The 22,349-nt window shown below is 41.9% G+C and overlaps 1 protein-coding gene across 2 annotated transcripts in view; it reads left to right on the top strand.

Annotated features, from left to right (window-relative positions):
- The window catches only part of RPGRIP1L (RPGRIP1 like), a 126,585-nt gene that overhangs the window by 65,136 nt on the left and 39,100 nt on the right, over positions 1-22,349 (top strand). Inside the window, exons 17-22 of one of the 2 annotated variants that reach the window (XM_044987013.1) lie at positions 1,685-2,057; positions 5,304-5,518; positions 6,424-6,507; positions 7,657-7,737; positions 14,931-15,093; positions 17,029-17,126. In XM_044987013.1, the coding sequence (XP_044842948.1) occupies positions 1,685-2,057; positions 5,304-5,518; positions 6,424-6,507; positions 7,657-7,737; positions 14,931-15,093; positions 17,029-17,126 (1,014 nt within the window). The other variant, XM_044987014.1, reaches the window with a different exon arrangement.

The raw sequence follows: 22,349 nt of genomic DNA on the forward strand, positions 1-22,349 counted from the left end.
CCCCAACAACTTCTGCAATGCAGTCATGTGCTGGCAATACAAGTATCTCTGGCATATCAAAAAATAAAAATTGGAGATGGAATAACTAATATCAAAATAAATAAGAGGGGAGATATTGAGCTCCATTGGATTACTCATTTTTATATTTAATTTTAAAATATCAATATTAAAATTACAATTGAAGCTGTTGTGGAATTTTTAGTGTACAAGGGTGCCATGGAGAATATAGGTCTTGTGCAAAATTTATGTCCACCTCCCCCCAGAATATGCAAGGTGTTGAAGATTGTATGTAATAAATTAAGAAAATTCCATTGGCTTTACAGTACTATTGTACCAATATCAGTTGTAGGGTATTGCTACACTTCAGAACATTTTATTATTGCTCTTTATATGCTGATTTTTTTAAATAAAGGCTTTGGATCATGGAGTGGGAAATAACTGGGACAAATAAATCCCTGGTGTAACTCTAGAGACACAATAGCAATTAATTTGGATAATTAATTTTAAATTATTGAAAAAGGTATGTACAAATGAGGTTATAATTATAGAAATTATATCTGGACAATGAATAGGGATAGGAATAAGTCAAGGATATGAGGCGTGACTTTTACATCTTATAGGGTTAAAAATACTAATATATTTTTATACTATAGTTCATTTGATTACCTATAGAACAACGACAATAGTTTTTTAGACTGACTGAGTTAGAGCTCTGTGAATTTTTTTAACTATTCCCAATTTTATATAAAGTTTGGAGAACAGTTTCCCCCAAAATTGAAGTTTTTTGTTTTGGCTGAATGTTTTTTGGGTTGGAGTCACAAGAGAGCTTTAGGAGAAGGCAGCCTCCTTCTAACTTTTGGCCCAGTAATTAGGGCACTTAGGTAGGATGACTCTGAATTGGCACTATGAATAATTAATGAATAATCATTGGACCAAGAAAAGAGAGTGAGAATGGCTTGAGACCTAATTGAAGTCCCTGCTAAAATAACTATTAATTATTTATAAAAAGTGGAAGAGCTTCAACAGCAAGATTGAGAAGTATCCGTACTAGAATCCCCGATTCCCTAATTCATAGGGCACTCTGCGGCACTGTGGACGACCTAAGTTCAAATCCCTGCTCCATATCAGGCAGACGGGGAACTGAATCTGTATCTTCCACAACATAAGAAGAATGCTGCTGCCACTTTCTCCTCTAGCCATCTTGTGAATCTAGTCCCCTTTTTCTTTTGCTTAAAAATGCCCTAAATCAAAACAAAAAAATTTCAGTTGGGTTGAACAAAACATTTCATTCAACCCCACTAAAATTTTATTCTGACTTTTCGTTTCAGTGAAAATTTCAAAAGAATTTGTTTTGGTTTAACTCAAAATGAAACTTTTTTCAATTTTTTGGAATTGTCAGCGAACTGAAAAATCCACTATTTGCCCAGCTCTGGCACATGGATCATAACATTTTACAAGAAGAAAACAAATAAGTAGTAGATATGAAAGGATTAATCTCTTCTTCCCTAGTGCTTATAACCAAAGTTACTGAAATTTATTGTTCAAGTAAAGTTTTGACACACTAAATTAGTTAAACAGTAGTTTGGTTGTTATTTAAGCAGGCAGCTGTTTTTGCTTTTTATACAGCTCTTCTGCACCAGGATAAGAATTCTAACGGGTTTTAATTAACATGTGCTTTTTTCAGTTAAAGCAACCGATACACAGAACTGCCCAAGTCAGCACTTCAGCAGATGGCGACTTAAATGAACTTCATATTACAATAAAATGTTGTAATAATCTCAAGTCCCGAAAAAACCACCTTCAGCCAAATCCTTATGTTGTCTACAAGTTCTTTGATTTTGCAGACCATGATACTCCCATTATTCATAGCAGCAACAGCCCTCAATTTGACGATCATATGTGTTTTCCAGTGCCAATGAATACAGATTTAGACCAATATTTAAAATCGGAATCTTTGACTTTTTATGTGTTTGATGATGGTGAAAAAGAAGAAGGTGTTTATGTAGGGAAAGCCATTGTTCCTCTTATCTCTTTAGCACATGACAGATACATCTCAGGTAAGAATTTGATCTTTTCAAAGCTAACTAACTTTACACCTACTGCTTCATGATGTAGTTTATGTGTTTTAATTCATCACTGTGTTTTCCCAGTTTTACACCAGCATAAAATGATGTTGGGGATCTTTGCTTTGCATCTAATTAACACCAGAAAAGCAGAATGCGTCAAAGTTGGCAATCTGTAGGGGTGAATGCAAGGTCCAGCTTTTTGCACAAGTCTTCTTGGAATGATGGGGACAATTGTATTTTTTTTTTAAACTTCCCCATGAGTAAAAACAAAAAAAAGTCAAACCAACAGAAACTCAGTGGCAAAGTTCTCATTCAGCCTGCTCACAATAATGACAAGTAAAAATTTTTTACCTTTAGACCCTGTGTTCTTCTGCCATGAATGGGCATTTCGACTGTGGCATGAATAGTATATGATAATTTAGCCTGATTGGTATAAATCATCATTCATTAACAGTGACTGAGTTAATTGCAAAGACACCATCTATATTTTGTTTATTCTAGTAATATTTTCCTTGCATTTGATCTTTTGATCATAGATTTGACTGTCAGAAATCTATCCGGATTGGCTGAGTTGTCAGTCTGATGTATTTCTCTGACACCACATCATTAGCATTTGTATTTAGTGTGGTAATAAAGCATTGTTAGTGTTAACATCACTTGGAAAGTGCTAAATTAACCATTAGATTTCCTACCTTGCTGCTTTATTAAAATGTAACAGGGCCTCTGCAAAGTACATAGAGAACAAATATAGATTAAATGAGTTTTCTTAAGAGAAATCTTGGAAATCCTCCTGAATGCATCTGTGTGATTAAAAAGGTTCTCTGGATATTTTGAAGATCTACTTTCATGGCATTCTTTTTAAATGCATAGTGACAGTAATAACCTTATACTAGAAAGCATTTTGTAGTTGTTTTCTCTCTTTTTCCAGTGATATTTCTTCATTTTTCTAGTAACAGCATGCTAATGTCTTCCATGGTTACCTTCCATCCTTTGACTTCATTTTCTCAGGATTTTCCTTTAATCGTTTCAACTGAAGTGCACTTAAAAATCAATCAGGACATTAACATGAGAAACCCTTTGTCATCTTTCAGCCATAAAGAAAAGAAAACAGGAAGGTCATTTGAACCCATGCTGTGTAGCAGACAGATAATAAACGTGAAAAAAAATCACAAACTAAAACTAACATAAATGAACAAATATAAATTTGACTTGGGGGTGGGGAGTCAAGATATTTATAATGAGGCTTCATTTTATAGAGGTAGAGCAATATTTTGCACATCTATTAAGATGTCACTTCTAAGGCCTGGTCTACACTGGGGAGGGGGGGGGCGAACTAAGGTACGCAACTTCAGCTACGCGAATAGCGTAGCTGAAGTCGAACTACCTTAGTTCGAGTTACTTACCCGTCCTCACGGCGCGGGATCGAAGTCCGCGGCTCCCCCGTCGACTCCGCCACCGCCGTTCGCAGTGGTGGAGTTCCGGAGTCGACGGGAGCGCGTTCGGAGTTCGATATATCGCGTCTAGATGAGACGCGATATATCGAACTCCGAGAATTCGATTGCTACCCGCCGATCCGGCGGGTAGTGAAGACGTACCCTAAGACATATGTCCAAATACTATATCAGTTGAGCCAATGGTCCTGCAATCAGATCCTCACAGATGGACACTTGCTCTCATATATATCTGACTGCGGGATTGGGGCATATAGCAGGAATATGTTGAAATATTAAAATACTGCTTGTGAAGTTTTGAATTATCTAGTAAACTGAAAGCTAAGTGAAAGGTATTGCTACTTTTCTTTTTTGTTTTGTTTTTAAAATAATGCTGTCAAAGAAAAACATTTAGCATATCTGTTATTAATCTTATACTTAGCTGCACTTAATTGGTGCTGTAGTTTATGTACTTTAGGCTACCTGTTTATACATATAGCTTATATTTTTAGAAAACTTATTTATTTACAGTAGATAATTATGGCTCCTTAATGCACCACTGGAAAATAACTTAATGAAATCATTTGCAGAGATCCATGCTGAGACTCTAAAAATGTAATTCTATTATGTATTGAAGAGAAAATATATGTGGTGGTTTCAGTTAGGGAAAAATGTTTCTAATGTGTATTTAAAATAGGAAAACATTTCCCAGGTCTGCTGGGCGGTGGACTCTCAGAGCTGCTTCATAATCTTATTTTAAAGTTTTTGTCCAGCTCCAGCTGCCCCCAAGACTGTTGCTGGGGGCCACTGAGGCCAGCAGCCCAAGCTGCTGGCGGCCACTGAGCAGCGGCTGCTCCAGCCAACCCCAGCACTGCTGCTCAAGCAGTCCCTGGGGCCAGGTGGGGCGGTCCCCAGGGCCAGCTTACTATATCCTCAGGCCAGTTGCCCAGGGCCGCCTGAGTAGTGGCTGGTGTGCCTGGCCCCTGGGCTGTTCCAGCAGCACTGGTGCAGCTGGCTGCAGGGCCACCCAAGCAGCTGGTTGTGGAGTCGCTCCAGCAGTGGCTGGTGTGGCTGTACCCAGGGCTGCCTGAGCAGCTGGCACCCAGGCCAGCTGCTTTGGTGGCCCTTGGGCCATCATAGAATATTATAGAATATTAGGGTTGGAAGGGACCTCAGGAGGTCATCTAGTCCAACCCCTGCTCAAAGCAGGACCAATCCCCAGACAGGTTTTTTTTGCCCCAGTTCCCCAAATGGCCCCCTCAAGGATTGAACACTCAATCCTGGGTTTAGCAGGCCAATGCTCAAACCACTGAGCTACTGCCTGTCCTCCCCCCCCCCCCCCCCCCCCGACTGCTGCAGAAGTCTCAAATTGGCTCCCCCTGAGGAGTCCCGACCTCCTGTTTGAGAACCCCTGACCTAGAGGGAAACACTAGGAACAGCCTCACGTGGATAAGAAATCTTATTGCTATATTGTGTTTGAGAACCCCTGCCCTACGAGGAAAGAGTGGCACCTACACTACACTACACTTTGCCTGTTTTGCCTGCTTTGCATACTTTTTTCCCTCTTGTAGTTATGGCCTTCCCTCAAAATCCTTTGCTTTAAAATACTCTTCATGTGAGACTTGAAATTACAGGAGGCATCCTTTTGCTTGGAATTAATATTCTAAAGCCTGTCTTGGATGTGGTTCTCAAGGGAGCTCAAGAAACTGAATGCTGTTCCTCTATAATTCTTGCATTACATGCTATTTCACTTGGCATGATAGCTATATAGCTATATAGCTAGATGTGTTTTGCACTCTCCTTTCAGGTACATTTGAACTAACAGATTCTGAAGGACATTCTTCTGGCACCATCAACGTTGAACTAAAATGGAGGTTTGCCTATCTACCTCCAAGTGGATCAGCAGTGGCAGCAGACCTAGCGAGTTACATCCAAAATGAAAAATCCATGGCAACTAAATTACCAGTGAAGGAGGAAGTGCCGACTCTAACCCTGACCCCTTCTTTTACTTCATCAATGACAGTAAGTAATCTAACAAATTCAAAGAAGTTAGAGATAGAAAAGACCTATTACAGTAGGTCATCCTGTCCAACCTTGCCAAGTAGGATTAATCCTTACAATACAGTGCATTTAAAAGAGACTAGTAGAAATACTTCCTACAACCACCAGTTGGATTTCTGCAGGAAGAAAAAGCCTCCATGTTGTCACTTTTGAAGCTTTTAAAAGTTTTCTGTTCACATAGACAATTGTATAGGAGAGACAAAGCAAACACTAACCTTTTTAGATAGAACCATTTTGTAGACATTTCAAATTATTTACCTTTTTGTTTTTAAAATAAGTAAATTCCAAATCCTCAATCAGATTTTACAGGGAAATATTTCAATATTGTTCATTAATTTTCCAAACATTGCTAGCTTCCACTGTGTTTCTACCTGTCACTTAGAAGTTCCCAGAAAAGGAACTGACGGAAATACAGACATCGGGAGAAAATGAGAGGAAAAAAGACACTCAGAGGCTGAATTTTGAGGTAGTAGGCTGTGGCAGAACAGGCATGCCTGCCTCTTTGGCTTTCAGCTCTTTCCAGGCTTTTGGCCCTTGCTGTGTGGTTGGAGTGGTCAGCCAGCAAGTCCCTCTTGCTGTTCTCCTGCTTTCAGCCTTCTTCTATTAACCACCTACAGCTTTCTCCAGGGTCCTGCTGGAGTCTCGTGGTGTCTGGAAGCTTTCACTTACAGATCACTTGCTCCCAGGCAACTCTCACCTGCCCTTTTCCTGACTGACTGCTCCACTCTGTTTCTTCCCCATTTCTGTGGTCCAGGTGCTAATTAGGAAGCAGCTTATGAGTCATGGGTGCTTTGGCCTCTTTGTTCTTAAAGGGCCAGTACCACATTGTGGCAAACACCTTTTTTAATTATATTGATTTATCCTAGGCACCAAAGCCCAAACCAAGACAGCGTACTGCTCTAGCAGACAAGAAAGTGTCTTTTATGGATGTCAGCATACTACAGATTCCAGTGAGGTTTAAGTATTTTCTTAAGAGTTTATGTATTGAAAATGTATTCATTCAATAATTTAAACAAATTATAGTACCAATAATTACTATTTTAATCAGCTGAAGCCAGTTAACTAAAATGGAGTCTCTAACATCAGTTGTAAAATATTCTGAGATGAGTGTTGAGTGTAGTTTATTATTTGTTAATATGGTGTATTAATTATATTTAGGCTATATACAGTTACTTTCTTCTGTTCCTAAATGCATTTGATAACCTTAATTAATCATATTAAAAACATAGTATCAGTGTTGATCTACAACTCTTCCTACTGTCAGTTAAATTTTAGTCAGAGTAAACTTTTGAACAGTAATAAATACCAAAGAGCATAAGTACAAACTAAGGTAGTCTATTGTAAGTTCACAATAGAAAATCAAATTCAGCATTGATAGAATCAAACTTTTTCAAAAGTCTGAATCTGAAAAATGAAAGTAGGAAGTGTAGGTGTTTATATCAAATATGTAAGGCTTCCACTTAAATGTAACTTTAGTCACATTAGACTTATATAAGTAATATAAACATATATTGGGACCAAATTTATTCACAAGGGCCATTCCCCCACCCCTTCCTAATTTGTCCCCACAAATATTTGTATACACATTTTTTGCCATTTGGAGTCTGTATACGTGATTTTCAGGTATAATTTGATGCATAAGGTTGGGATTTTTAAAGGGAGTTAGGTGCCCAAGCCGTATTGAAATTCAGTAGGATTTAGGTGCTCAACTCCATTCTTTGAAAAGCCCCACTTTGCTGTCCAAATGACCTAAATTGCTGGCAAAAGTAATATTAGTAGAAGTTTCCATTAATTAAATAAAAAGAATCAAAACAGCTTTTTGTATGGATTATAGCCCAGACATTGCAGCATTATAGTAGTTTAAGAAAATCAGAAACACAAATAGGTTAGAAATAAACGTAAACCTTAGTAGTCTATTTTCTTTGTCTGGTTATGATGCACTCTGGTTCTTAGATATTCATGTGACCATTTTGACAACACAAACAATTGCAACTGCAAAAAGGAGGCGCATTAGACCTTCAGCCCAGCTTTCAGCCTTTTATGTGCTAGTTTTGTAATATCAGTTAAATATGTCTCCTTATTGTGTGCCAATAACTTAGAGCCCTATTGCTGATGAAGACAATGAAGAAATTTCACAGAAAATTAAGGCTGATACACCCACTGTTTCAAATGTTCCAGAGGTAAGAGGTGGTTCAAGTTTTATGATGTCATATACCAATTTGCGCTTGAATTCTCTTTATATGTTGATAGCTGTAGCAGAAAATTCAATATCAGATTTGTTTAGTCATGCGCTAAGGGTAAAACTGTAATGCAGTGATATCCTAATTGTTTAGTAATTAGAATTTTAATCGGTTCTCTTGATGAATAACTATAGTAGAGAAATTGACTAAGTGGTCAGGAATGAAGTTGGTATCAACATTATCATCCAAGTGCTGTGTGTTCATCAACTGCTAAGTAACTAGGAAATCCAAGATAAAAATCTAAGAGAAAAAAATTACTTGATTTGTCAGGCAGGTCAAATGAATGTTTTAGTAAATGGTTTTATACAGGTGTACAAGACATGTCATGTTATATATTAAAGAATCAAAAGTACAGTGCCAAAAAGGATTAGCGTTCATGGAAGGAACGTGCGTAGTGCTCCCATTATGGGCTGCTGTCCGATTTACTGCTTCTTTACATGGTATGTAGCCTTCCAACTGTACATGCAGAGGGAATAGAAAGGGGGGAAAAATACATCTAACAGGCTAAGCCTGGATCAGTATTTGGATGTAGGAAATTTCATTAAATGCATTGGAATATAGGTGATTCAGTGACCAACATTATTTTCTCTCAACCACTACTAAGGCCTGGTCTACACTAGGACTTTAATTCGAATTTAGCAGCGTTAATTCGAACTAACCGCTCAACCGTCCACACCAGGAAGCCATTTAATTCGAACTAAAGGCCTCTTTAGTTCGAATTTGGTACTCCACCCCGACAGGTGGAGTAACGCTAAATTCGACATGGCTAGCTCGAATTAGGCTAGGTGTGGATGCAAATCGAACTTAGTAGCTCCGGGAGCTATCCCACAGTGCACCACTCTGTTGATGCTCTGGACAGCAGTCGGAGCTTGGATTCTCTGACCAGCCACACAGGAAATGACCCGGGAAAATTTGAATTCATTTTCCTGTCTGGGCACTTTGAATCTGACGTCCTGGCTGGACATCGGGGCGAGCTCCGCAGCACCTGCAACGATGCAGAGCTCTCCAGCAGAGGAGTCCGGCCAATCCAAGAATAGAAAGAGGTCCCCAGCATGGACTGACCGGGAAGTCATGGATCTGATCGGTGTGTGGGGCGAGGAGTCTGTGCTGTCGGAGCTGCGCTCCAGCAAGCGGAATGCAAAGACCTTCGAGAAGGTCTCCAAAGCAATGATAGAGAAAGGATACAGCCGGGATGCAATGCAGTGCCGCGTGAAAATCAAGGACCTGAGACAAGGCTACCAAAAAGTCAGAGCGGCAAACGGACGCTCCGGAGCCCTGCCCCAGACATGCCGCTTCTACGAGGCACTGCATGCCATTCTAGGTGGGTCTGCCACCACTGCCCCACCAGTGACCGTTGACTCAGTGGATGGCATAGTGAACCTGGACAGTTCCTCCTCGATGTTCGCCGATGTGGAAGATGAGGAAGGGTCTGTGGCGGACGGCGCAGGCGACAGCCAACACAATACCGCTTTCCCTGACAGCCAGGATCTCTTCATCACCCTCACAGAGATCCCCTACCAACCCTCCCCGGCCGTTAACCCGGACTCTGAATCAGGGGAAGGATCAGGCGGTAAGTGCTATAAACATGTAAACATTTATTTTTTATAAAACAGGTATAAAAAAATAGAAATACTATATATAAAATTTTCAATGAAAAACTATATGAAAAGTAGGTCCACACATATAGGGATTGAACAATAATCCTCCAGGGACAATTCAAGAAAGGTCTTATTTAGGTCCTCGAAAAGCCTCCGCAGGAGGTTCCTGGGGAGAGGTGCCTTGTTGGGTGCTCCGTGGAAGCACACTCTTCCGCGCCAGGACATCCTTATGTAGATGGGAATCATCGCCTCCACAAGCATGGCCGCATATGGTCCTGGTCTCTGCAGGGCTTCCCTTAGCATCCGCTCTTTGTGACTCCGAGGGACCCGCATCAGGGTGATCTCGTTCATGAAATGCTGCATCTAATTAGGGCAATTAGTGTATTGTTAGTGTTGTGAATGGTTGACTTTTACTTTGCATAACAATGACCCTCGCTTAACAGCCACGTGTTGTAGGCCACATAGGAAAAGCATACATTGATCTTTCCCCTGCACTGGCAGGAGTGGCTGGAAAAGGGTCAGAGTATATGATTTCCAGATTGCCTTTAGCGGGAGGGCACAGCTATCCATTAACTGATAAGCAGAATGTACTGTAAGGCTTACCAGGACTGTCTGCTAGACGGATTCAGCTGTCTCTCCCCACTTGTCCGCTCTCCTGTGCAATGCCGCAGCCAATGAGAGCGTATTCCGAAATCTCGAACTTGTCCTGAGATCTCGTGAGACTTGTTGCCCTGTATGGTCTTGTTCAGAGAAACTGACTAGACTGTGTTCACTGTTCGCAAACATGTATCTGTTCAAGGAAATCAGTTACTTTTCCCATCACACAGCTTCGGCTCTTTCCCGGACTGCCCCGGCATCCCCCTCGCAGAGGCTGGCGCAGATTAGGCAGCGAAAGAAAAAGACTAGGGACGAGATGTTCGCGGAACTGATGGCTTGCTCCAGAGCCGAGGCGGCAGAGCAGAGACAGTGGAGGGAGACCCTATGTCAACAGCATCGCACACACATCGAACGGGAGGACAGGTGGCGGCAGGAAGACCAGCAGGCGACTCAAACGCTGCTTGGGCTAATGAGGGAGCAAACGGACACGCTCCGGCGCCTTGTTGATGTTATGCAGGACCGCAGGCAGGAGGACAGAGCCCCCCTGCAGTGTATCTGCAACCGCCCTCCCCCGCCAAGAAGTCCTGCCCCCCCTCACCCAAAAGTACAAGACGGCGGGGCGGTAGGGGCCGTGAGAACTGTCACTGCACCACTGCATAGCGCTAATGTACCACACACCTCTCACGCTATAAATTTGTAGAAGTGCTTCCCTTACAGGCTCACCCAGTCCCAAATCCAAGTTTAATCCCCCCAGTGTGTATTAGATTATTAAAAGCTGTTTGCTGTTATTCACTGTTTCGGTCACGTCTTTCGTGTCAGAGGATTTTTTTTGTGTATGGGGGGGGGAGGGGATTTATAATTGCACGGTATAGCCTACATTACCAGGGTACAGACTTGGGGGCATGATCAACTGCAGGGCACACACACACTGCAGTCAGTAGACACCAGGGTCACTCTGTGTGGTGTATGCTGCCCCGGGTCATTCTGTGATGTGTATGCTTGTCCAGGGTCCTAGCGCCTGCCACCCCCTTAATGTTAAGGCACGCTGCCCTTACCATGCACTTCCACCGTAGCAACGAGCCTCTCCACTGCCCTGAGCCCCAACAAGAGCCCTCATCCACGGACAGATACTCACCCTTCCCCCTCACCCTTTCCTACGCCCAAACCCGCAGCCCACTGCCGTTATCCAAACCCCTATCCAAAGAAGGCACCACTCGCCCCTTCCTGCAAACCCACCCCTTCCTGCAATCCCTCCCCTTGATGCACAACCACTTGCAACCGTCCCCCACCCCAGAGACCTATGTAGGAGCAGGAGGATGTCATTCCTCTATGGAACAAGCGGTCTGTACATCAGTGCACACCGTGCCCAGCACAGTATGCGTCCATGTTTCAACACCTGAACAGAAATGCAAAGTAAAACAAAGATTTATTAATAATGAGCGTTACAATTAATTTGCTTTAAAACGTGCTTTGGAAGTGGGGGAAACTTGGAGAACGGGGTATGTAACCGCAGATCGAAATCGACACATACAGACACAGGCCCAGGGTCAGTTTCTCTTGAAAGCAAGTGGAGAGTCATAGGTTACCCTGCTCTCCGAGGAAACTTGCTTTCAAAGCCTCCCGGATGCACAGCGCTTCCCGCTGGGATATTCTCTCGGCACGGGTGTCTGGCTGAGCGTAAACTGCAGCCAGGCGATTTGCCTCAACCTCCCATCCGGACAAAAAGGTCTCGCCCTTGCTCTCACAGAGATTGTGTAGCACACAGCAAGCAGCAATAACTACGGGGATATTCTTTTCGCTGATGTCCGAGCGAGTCAGTAAGCTCCGCCATCTCCCCTTGAGACGTCCGAAAGCACACTCCACCACCATTCTGCACTTGCTCAGCCGGTAGTTGAAGAGTTCCTTCTCTCTGTCCAAGGCGCCTGTATAGGGCTTCATGAGCTAGGGCATTAGCGGGTAGGCTGGGTCCCCAAGGATCACTGTAGGCATCTGCACATCCCCAACCGTTATTTTGTGGTCCGGGAAGAAAGTTCCTGCCTGGAGGCGTCTAAACAGACCAGAGTTCCTGAACACACGCGCATCATGAACCTTGCCCGCCCACCCGACGAAGATGTTGGTAAAACGTCCCCTATGGTCCACCAGTGCTTGCAGCACCATTGAAAAGTAGCCCTTTCGGTTAATGTACTCGCTGGCCTGGTGGGCTGGTGCCAGGATAGGGATGTGAGTCCCATCTATAGCCCCACCGCAGTTTGGGAATCCCATCGCGGCGAAGCCATCTATGACGACCTGGACGTTTCCCAGAGTCACTACCTTTGAGAGCAGTTGCTCAACGATTGCGTGGGCTACTTGAATCACAGCAACCCCCACGGTAGATTTGCCCATGCCAAAGTGGTTCGCTACTGACCGGTAGCTGTCTGGCGTTGCAAGTTTCCAGAGGGCTATGGCCACTCGCTTCTGCACACTCAGGGCTGCTCGCATCCGTGTGTCCTGGCGCTTCAGGGCAGGGGCCAGCAAGTCACAGAGTTCAAGGAAAGTGTCCTTACGCATCCTGAAGTTTCGCAGCCACTGTGATTCATCCCAGACCTGCAGCACTATGCGGTCCCACCAGTCCGTGCTTGTTTCCCGGGCCCAGAATCGCCGTTCCACACCATGAACTTGACCCATTGCCACCATGATCTCCACTGCGCGGCGTACCCTGCTTTGTGAGAGGTCTGTGCCACTCTCCTCACCACGCTGCCGGAGCCTCCTCGCCCGATTTCTCAGCAGCCGACTGTGGAAGAGGTGGACGATAAGGTGCGAGGAGTTGACAACGGCCATAAGTGCAGCGATGATCGCAGCGGGCTCCATGCTCGCAGTGCTGTGGCGTCCGAGCTGTAACCGACCAGAGAAGGGCGCGAACAGATTTCCCGCCGGCGCTTTCAAGGAGAGAGGGCGGGAGTGACGGTTCAATGATGACAGTTACCCAAAACCACCCTCGACACATTTTTTCCCCCAGCAGGCATTGGGGGCTCTACCCAGCATTCCAATGGGCAGCGGGGAGTGCGGGAACTGTGGGATAGCTTCCCACAGTGCACCACTTCCAAAGTCGACGCTGGCCCCGTGAATGTGGACTCAGAAATTTGAATTAGTGTATTTAGTATGGATACACAAATTCGACTTCATAAGGTCGAATCCACAAATTCGAACTAAGTTGATTCGAAATAGTCTTGTAATGTAGACAAGGCCTAAGCTAGTAATATTCCTAATAATTCCTTATGCTTTTAACACTTGAATTAAAGGCATCTCCTCCTTCCCTTTAAAGATGATCACTAGATAACAGCAAAAAAATTCCAACTGTGGAATATATGCTGAATATGTAAAATACCAAGGGTAAGAAAAGTATTAAATACATAATTTATTTTAAATCTACCCTTTCTTTTCTTTCATATCTCTTGAAATGATGGATAACCACCTTTTAGTTCACCTGTCCAGTGTATTACACTAGTGAAGTCACATTTGTCATTGCACTAAACTGGAGACTTTACCTTTCTCTGTTCCCCAGAGGAAAATAAGGATAATTAAATAGTTTTGCAAACCTATGCAAGGATATTCATTTCTGGCACCTGACCTTCCTTCCCAATCCAAGACATTTAGATTACACCTCTCTTATTGCCAGCAGTGGCTGCAGCAGAAACAGTGCTCCTGACAGATCTGGTGAACTAACAGAACAGTGGTTCAGTGCTCCTGATTTTACATTCATATTCCTCTGTTTAAAGCTTATTTTGAGGGCAAATAAGCCCCTGTTCACCTCAGGGGGACACATTTAAAGGGTTTTTTTTGTTTTCCTGAATGCACTCTTTCTGTTTGTTCCTCTTTCTCCCCTCAAGGCAGAGCAGGCCAAATAGAATGAGCCAAAGACTACAATGAATTCCATCTGTTAGGAGATCATCTCGTGAGCTGCAAAAAGGGAGCTCTGCCACTGCCACTGTTTTTCATAAAGAATGCTCCACTGGCCAAGGATTGCCTGGAGCACAGTGTCCCAGCTCTGACCTGTCTCCTTTTCCAATGGAGGGCCTAAAGCCAGCGTCATACCAGAAGAGAATTGTTCAATTGGTGGAAGAGTCCTCAGTGGCTTCTTAAAGTTCCTTTGTTAGGCTGCAGTGGTCTAGAGTGGAGGGACTCACCTGGTCCAAGAATAGAATGGTTATGGGAAGCCTTGGAGCCCCATGCCTCCAATACTGTAGGAGGACAGGTGCAGCTCAAATGTCTGACTTGGGAGAGAAATCAGACCCAGAAAGAAAATGATCTGGTAACAAACTTTACTGGGCTCCCTATAGAGTAGATAAAACTCCAGCAGAATTGGTGGGTGTGATATCCCAGATTTAGTACATATTGAAAAAGGTACCATGTTCTGTGATTTCAGTGGATCTGAAAGCGGGAGGAAAGAGAACTTTAGAATAAATTATAAACTAAAGGCTTCTCTTACCCTAGATTTTTGACACATTAAATATATAATTTTTAAACTGGCTCTTTTTTAGTGCTATTTGCAGTTCATGAAAACTAATGCAGTGCAGAAAGGCTAATCACGGTTATAAAAATACCATCGGAATAATAATTTTTCTAAAAATAAATGGTTTAAAATACAAGTTAAATGTTTTGAGACCTTCAGAGGCTGAATTTATGTTGACAGATGCCAAGAGATTTTATGAATTATATCTTTAGAAAATGTAAATTGTTATGAATTTGTCCTTTTTACTGTCAGATATTTGTTATTGCAGTTGATAATTGATGAGCTTTTCATTGCTCTCTGTCCTGTTTAAGCTATATCGTTACTAATAGGTCACATATATAATGCATACGAGCCATAACTCTTCAAGTTTTAAGTCTCAGTAGCTTTTCCTATTCTAGTAGGTGTTATAAATACCACAGAATGTCTGTAAATATACCTGCTTATTTGAGGTTATACAGGAAAGAGTGACCGATGATAAAGTAAAGGAAACTTCTGGAGAAATTCAGCAGGAAAAAGATGACCTCTCTCAGCTATCTGAGGGTCAATTGGCTGACCAGAGCTCAGCTACTTCTGGAGATGAAACAGAAATAACTGAGGAATTGGAACCAGAAGGTAACTTTCATTTTTATAAATTATAAATGAATCTATTTAATTAATAAAGCTACCACTCTTTCCATTTTAAGCACTTGTTGTTAACAGTGGGAGCTACCTCATTATAAGAAGGTTCACGACCGAAATTATATTCTGGTGTTCCTCATGGCTGTACTTGGTTGGGTTTGTTTGCGTTATTCTTAGCCCAACTGGAAGCTATATAGTAATTGAATGCAAAAATTTGGTATTTGACCTAGTTTCATAAAATATTAAAGAAAACCTGGCGTCTGTTTTAAATGTCTTTATATTCTCCCTTCAGAAGAGTGACGTTCTAAAGAATATTTTAAAAAGTGTTCTCCTTTTGTCTGCAGATAACAGCCAACAGTAATATCAGAGATCGTCTCAGAAAATGAGAGGGCAGTACATCTTATCACATCTGTGACTTCAAGTTGTTAGCAGCAGATTTATATACAGACTACAAAAGCCAGGTCATCCTGTTCTAGCTCTTATTTTAGGCTTAGTGTCAGGGAATCAAACTGAGTCCTTGTCTACTAAATAAGGGCAGGAACAGGGTACTAGATTTTTACATCCAATTGTTTATAGCTTCTTGTTAGGCCTTCTATTCTCATTAGGAATGCAAAAATCAAGAGTTAACCCCTTCTGCTTTTCTTTTATAATTTTTTTTTACTCCAGCAAAACTGAGCTGAAAGCTTTGTAGAAGTGTCTGCCTGAATCCAACCCTAACCTGTTTCTGAGAAATTATTTTGCAATGTAGTCGTTTATGTGCAAGCTGCTAAAACTTAAACAGTGGAAATCCACAGATTAAATCAATATTCCTTTTAGGGGCTGTCAATTAATCACAGTTAACTCAAGCAATTCAATCAAAACAAATTAACTTGATTTAAAAAGTTAATCACGATTAATCACAGTTGTAATTGCACTGTTAATAATAGAATACCAATATACATTTATTATAAATATTTTTGGATGTTTTTCTACAATTTCAAATATATCGATTTCAATTACAACACAGAATACAAAGTGTACAGTGGTCACTTTATATTCTTTTATTACAAATATTTGTACTGTAAAAAAGATAAAAGAAATAATATTTTCAATTCACTTCATACAAGTGCAATCTCTTTATTGTGACAGCGCAACTTACAAATGTAGAATTATTTTTTTTACGTAACTGCACTGAAAAACAAAACAATGTAAAACTTAAGAGCCTACAACTCCACTGAGTCCTACTTCTTGTTCAGCCAATCGCTAAGAGAAACATGTTTGTTTACATTTACGGGAGATGATGGTGCCTGCTTCTGATTTACAGTGTCATCTGAAAGTGAGAGCAGGTCTTTGCGTGACACTATTGTAGCCGGTGTTGCAAGGTATTTACATGCCAGATACGCTAAACATTAGTGTGCCCCTTCATGCTTCAACTTGTAGATTGTTTATCTTTTTTGCAGTACTTTAAAAAATATGAAGTGAACACTACATTTTGTATTCTGCATTGTAATTAAAATCAATATATTTTGAAAATGTTGAAAAACATCCAAAAATATTTATAATAAATGTAAATTGGTATTCTGTTGTTGTTTAACTGTGCAATTAAAACTGCAATTAATTTTTTAAAAAATTTGACAGCCCTAATTCCTATATTAAACTAATCTTTGTTTACACTATTGTTTACCACAGGAGGTTTGATATGATTGTATCTCTGTTTCCACCATCATAGCCATTAGTGTTTTTAGCAGATCAGAAGAAAAACAACGTGACTTCCTAGACCATTTAATAGTCATTGATTTGCCTGTGTCATGGTCTGCAAATGATAAAAGATTTGCATGACTCTCTCAAACTATATTTATTAGAAAAACTAATATTATGCTCCTAGGTTTCTCAACAAATCTCAAATGGACTACAAATACAGAATTTAACTGTTTTTTTTTCCCCCAACAGATCAAGATAATAGACAGGCAACTGATGCCATGGAATCAATAATAACTGACAGTGATGACTGTATTGTTCCTAGCCCAGTGTCCAAGAATATTAAACAGGTCAGTAAGCAATTAAATGCTTCTGTTTGAGAAATTATTTAAATCTAAGAAAAACATATTTTAAATGTGTCTTCCTCTAATATCAGCAGTGAGATATCAAGGGCTAGATTTTCAAAGAGCCTTCAGTTTGTATGTGTACCTGTTTTCAAGCTGAAATAGGGAACTTGTGCACACACATCAGGTAACTTAGCCTAATGACCTGATTATGCATTGCAAATAGAGGTTTTCTATATACATAAATTAAGCTGTAAATTTTCAGTAATCTTCAAAACTTGGGCCTCAGGTCAGACTATGTAATACATGTGCAGGTACACGTTTGTAAGCATAATATGCAAATTATATGCCGATATCATTTGTGTCCAGTACAACTTTCTTGCTTAGGAAGCATGTCCCTGCACCGCTTCCCGCAGCTCCCATTGGCTGGGAACGGCGAACCCGTGTAAACAAACTGTATTGTGGCCCGCCAGCAGAATACCGTGACGGGCCGCGGGTCACAGGTTGCACACCAGTGGTCTGAAAGAATCCCATTTTCAGTCAAAAGGAGTTCTGCAGGAGTGCCGGAATGGGCTTTGGTAATTTTTGGAATCTGATTTCAGTTAATCTGAATTTTAAGGGACAGCAGTTTTAGAAGTGTAAGTGTTACTAGATTAGACTCTTCTAAAAATTACAGTCGTCTTTTAGTAATTAGTAAAGAAATGTAATTAATTTTTACGTGTTAATTAATCTAATAACTGAAGATGTTAGGAACTGTATAAATCCTAGAAGTTCTGTTCTTCAACAATCATGCCATTACCAAATTACAAGAAGGCTTATAGATAACTTGTCTTTAATGTTTCAAGAGGTGGAGAGGCTATTCTCAGTGTAAGTTCCATCTCAAATTATAACCACTTGCTGATTAAAACACTACTACCAAAATCTTAACAGTAATATTTAAATGTGTTATTTGGTTTAAATATATTGCATTAATTAATTTTATGGTGCCTGCTCTGTGATACTAGAACCACACACAGTATCTTGTTCTATAGAATAAAAGTTATTTGTAAACAATTTTAGCAGTGAATGCTTGTGTTAAGGTATTTCTGTAATAATAGTATCTGCTTTACAAGAATAGAATATGTTTGTAATTAGAATTTATTAGAACATTACTACTTACAATTCTTGCTACTAAAATATTTGTGCTCGTTCTAGTCTAATCTACTGAGAAGCATAAATCTTGTTAGAAATTCTGCATTTAATCTTATCGTTGTGTGACTGCTGTGTTTTGTTAAGCACTTTAATTTTAACTTTTTTCCAATTCTAATACTTACATCTAATCTTCTATAGACAAATTATTTTTAATAATTAAGGGTCTGATTGATCCTCAGCTCTTAAGAGTTAGGTCAGTAGGAGGTAAGAGGAGTCGTAGATTGGGACAACGACCCTCTGAGGTGGGCACATTGGAACTGGAGGCTGTTTTGGGAAGAGGGAAACTGGGACAGTGAGTTTCGATGGGAGGGAAAACAGGTACTGACTGGGCAAGGAGAGTTGGACTGAGATCTAGTGGGTCGGAGAAATTAGGGAAGAGGAGACCGATCTGATTAGGAGCTGGAGCAAAGTGGGAGAACAGGGATTGACAGGACAAAGAGACTAGGATCTTGGGGGGAAAGGGGGAGAAGAGAGCTCTGAGATTGGACCTGGAGTCCAGGGCAGGAGATTGGGACTGAAAGTAAGTGGGATGGGGAGTGTGAACAGTGGGATGTAACTGGAGGCCATGGTGGGGAAGAGAGACAGACAGGGTGGGGAGCTTGGAACTGGGAATTGCTGGCCAAAAGCTGGGGACAAAAGGCTGAGAGATTAGGGGGGAGTGGAACCTGGGAATGTCAGTATGAAAGAGATTGGGACTAGCATGAGAAGCCTGAGGAGTGGAGACTGGGACTGGTTACATAAGAGAATGTAACTGGGATGAGGAGCCGGGGTGGGGGAAAAACAAGACTGGGACAAGCACAGGTTGGAGGAGTCCAGGCAGAAGGGGTCACACTTGGGGGAAATGGGCAGAAATGTCTATGCCCACTAGAGAACACCTCTCCCGCATCTGGAATGGATTTCTGAGTCTCACCATTCCTCTGCTGTCAAGAAATATCTGTAAAAGCAACTGGTAAAGTGTTCCATATTGTCTAGTGCTGGCCCACATGCAGGATTACAACCTACTTCAGCTATTATTTATGCCATTGGTTGAAGTGGCAGAGGTCTGTGTGGTGGATGTACCATGCTGATGATCTGTGAGGGTGTCAGTGTGATGCCACATGATGGAATTTTTCAGTTTGCTTTTTTTAAAAACCTGGGAAATTACACACACACTCTCTCTCTCTCTCTCTCTCTCTCTCTGTGTTGGGAGGACATTGTTAATGTTGCAAAGTCAAGCACTCAGAAGCTAGAAAATACCATAATTAAGGTTGCATTAATTCAGGCCCCTTGTGTATGCATTGTGTTGCAGTCTTTAATTACATGATGACATACAAAGACCCCTGCCTCCTTCAGTGAACAGGATGGACCTGCTCTGGGGATGAATTCGGGTGGTGTGTGTTTAGTGCAAGAGGCTGTTTTCTGAAAGAACCTTGCTTCATTCGTTGCAGAAGTTGGAAAGTGTGGAGTGAAAGAGACAGGGTGGTGCAGGATGAGAGGTTGGTCTCATGGTTATTGAATGCTGCCTCTGGACAATTGGAGTGTATCCCTGCCTCTGCCACAGAATTCTGTGTGGTGTGATGCCAATCAAGCCACACCAAAATTTTCATAGTTGATTACTAATTTTGTTCCTCGTTTTCTGAGTGCCTGACTTGATGTCCTGCAGTCTGATTTGCAGAAGTACTGAGCACATAGAGCAGCACCTGCAGTCAATGAGAGCTGTTTTTGACATATATTGTAAAATGGTACATAATGCTAAGTTCTCTGAAAAAGCAAGTCCTAAGTGTCTCAAATTGGACACCCAAAATTAGTGAATACTTTGGAACTTAATATCTCTGTACTTCCATTCCTTATCTATAAAATTGGAATAATACACCCACATATAACAGAGATGTAAAAATAATCCTTCTGGAGCATTAAGATTCTGTAGTGATGAGCACCACAGAAAAGCCCATCAAGAAATTAATAGTTCTGGCTTCAGAGCAGGGTTTGACTAGTGTGAAATAAAATAAGGCCTTGGGTCAGACATTGAATAATGAGGAAGAAACAAAATATTGAATAGCTGTCTATTAGAGCACCATCCATTCTGTGCAATGAATTTGGCAGGGGTCTTTGGGGGGGAAAAATGATGTGTGATCATATAATAAAAGACTGTATCACAATGCATATGTACAGTAACTCCTCACTTAACGCTGTAGTTATGTTCCTGAAAAATGCGACTTTAAGTGAAATGATGTTAAGCGAATCCAATTTCCCTGCAAGTATTAATGCAAATAGGGGGGTTAAGTTCCAGGGCAGCTTCCCCTACTCTGCAAGCACCAGGGGCGGGGGGCATCCTGGCTCCTCCCCCCTCCCTCTCCCTCTTCTAAACGCTGCAAGCCAGCTGATTGCTGCATTCGGGAGGCAGGAGAGGGAGTGGGGAGGCGCGCCGAGTCCTTGCTCCTCCCTCCTGCTTGAGGCAATCAGCTGGCTTGCCGCGTTTGGGAGGGAGGGGGGGCCTGTGCACTGAATCCTCGCTCCTCCCTCCTGCCTCCAAAACGCCGCAAGCCAACTGATTGCTGCCTGCAGGAGGGAGGGGAGAGGAATGAGGACTTGGCACAGGCTCCCTCTTCCTCCCCCTCGCCTCCTGCCCGGGGCAATCAGCTGGCTTGCGGCGTTCAGGAGGGAGGGGGAGCCTGCATGCTGAGTCCTCACTCCTCCCCCCTCCCTCCTGCCTCCAAAATGCCACAAGCCAGCTGATTGCCGTGGGCAGGCAGCGGGGGCGGGGAGGGGGAAGGCACTGATCCACGGGGTCTGCCAGCGGGCAGGAGATGCTGGGGGGAGGGGGCGTAGGGAGGCTGCCAGCTGTGGAGAAAGCAGGCAGCCAAACAACATAAGAGTGGAGCATTGCACAACTTTAAATGAGTATTTTCCCTGATTGATCAGCAATGTAACACTAAAACAACGTTATGCAGGACGACTTTAAGTGAGGAGTTACTGTATAAGGGAGCTGAATTCAGGTTGCACAGGCAACCTCTGATATTTCCTAACTTTTGAGGGCTTGATTTTGCTACCTTAATCTTTTCACATAACTTTTTTGTGTTTTGATATATGTATATGACAGTATACACACGTCTTGGTACCCCCATTGGGGACACAGAAGACCTGCCACACTGGTGGTGTCCCTAAAAGGAGGCTCCACTGAATCAGAATAAATCCTATGATTTCAGGGATTAATTTTGATCCAGAGTTCAGAGGCAGTTTATGGAGGCACTACCATTTGTAAGCTAATTAAATACAGCTCGGGCTATTTAGACTCAACACCTTGAAAGAATACTGTGTTGGGCTGACCTGAAACCATGAAAGGGATCTCTGTGAAAACAGAGGAGCTACCATTTATGATTTATATTATTGTGGGGGGGGTTCATTTATTGTTTGTTAAACTGTGCAAAAGGAAAGTGCAGCTAGAGGCTTTCATCAGCCTGGTGCCACTTTTTGAGTTAAAACAGAACTCACGCATTAATTGCTTGCCCATAGAGAGTAATTGTGTATGAAACCTGAATCTCCAAGAAACGTTCTCTCTTGTTATTCTCTTCCTCATCCTGTACTTCATGCAGAAAACCTGCCAGTGATTGTCTTATTTACACAGAAAGCACCAGTTCTCTCTCTCTGGCAGACACCGTGCCCACTGTTCAAGAGGAGTAATTTCCATTGTCATGACCTCCACAATACCTACCCTGTCCTTACCAGCCCCTTGCCTCACTTCCATTGACTTTAAGATGTTGACAACACATTAAACTGATATTTAGTTTTTAATCAGCTGAAATGCTCACAGATCATTTTTCTTATCCTTCCTCATCTTTCTTCTAACTGCAGCACTAACAGCCATTTTTCCAAAGAAGCTTTTTCACAATCTCTGTTTTCGTGGTGCAACTTTGTTCATGTACCGTTTTGTGCATTTGTATAAATGATAGAATAGACACATGTGAAAAGAGCATTCCCTTGACTTTAGCATGCAAAGGAGAGTTTCATGAGTATTTTCTACTGTTGTTTGTATACACCAGAGATAGTAAAAATGACTTG

This window comes from Mauremys mutica, chromosome 14 (genome assembly GCF_020497125.1).
Source record: "Mauremys mutica isolate MM-2020 ecotype Southern chromosome 14, ASM2049712v1, whole genome shotgun sequence".
Lineage (NCBI taxonomy): Eukaryota > Metazoa > Chordata > Testudines > Geoemydidae > Mauremys > Mauremys mutica.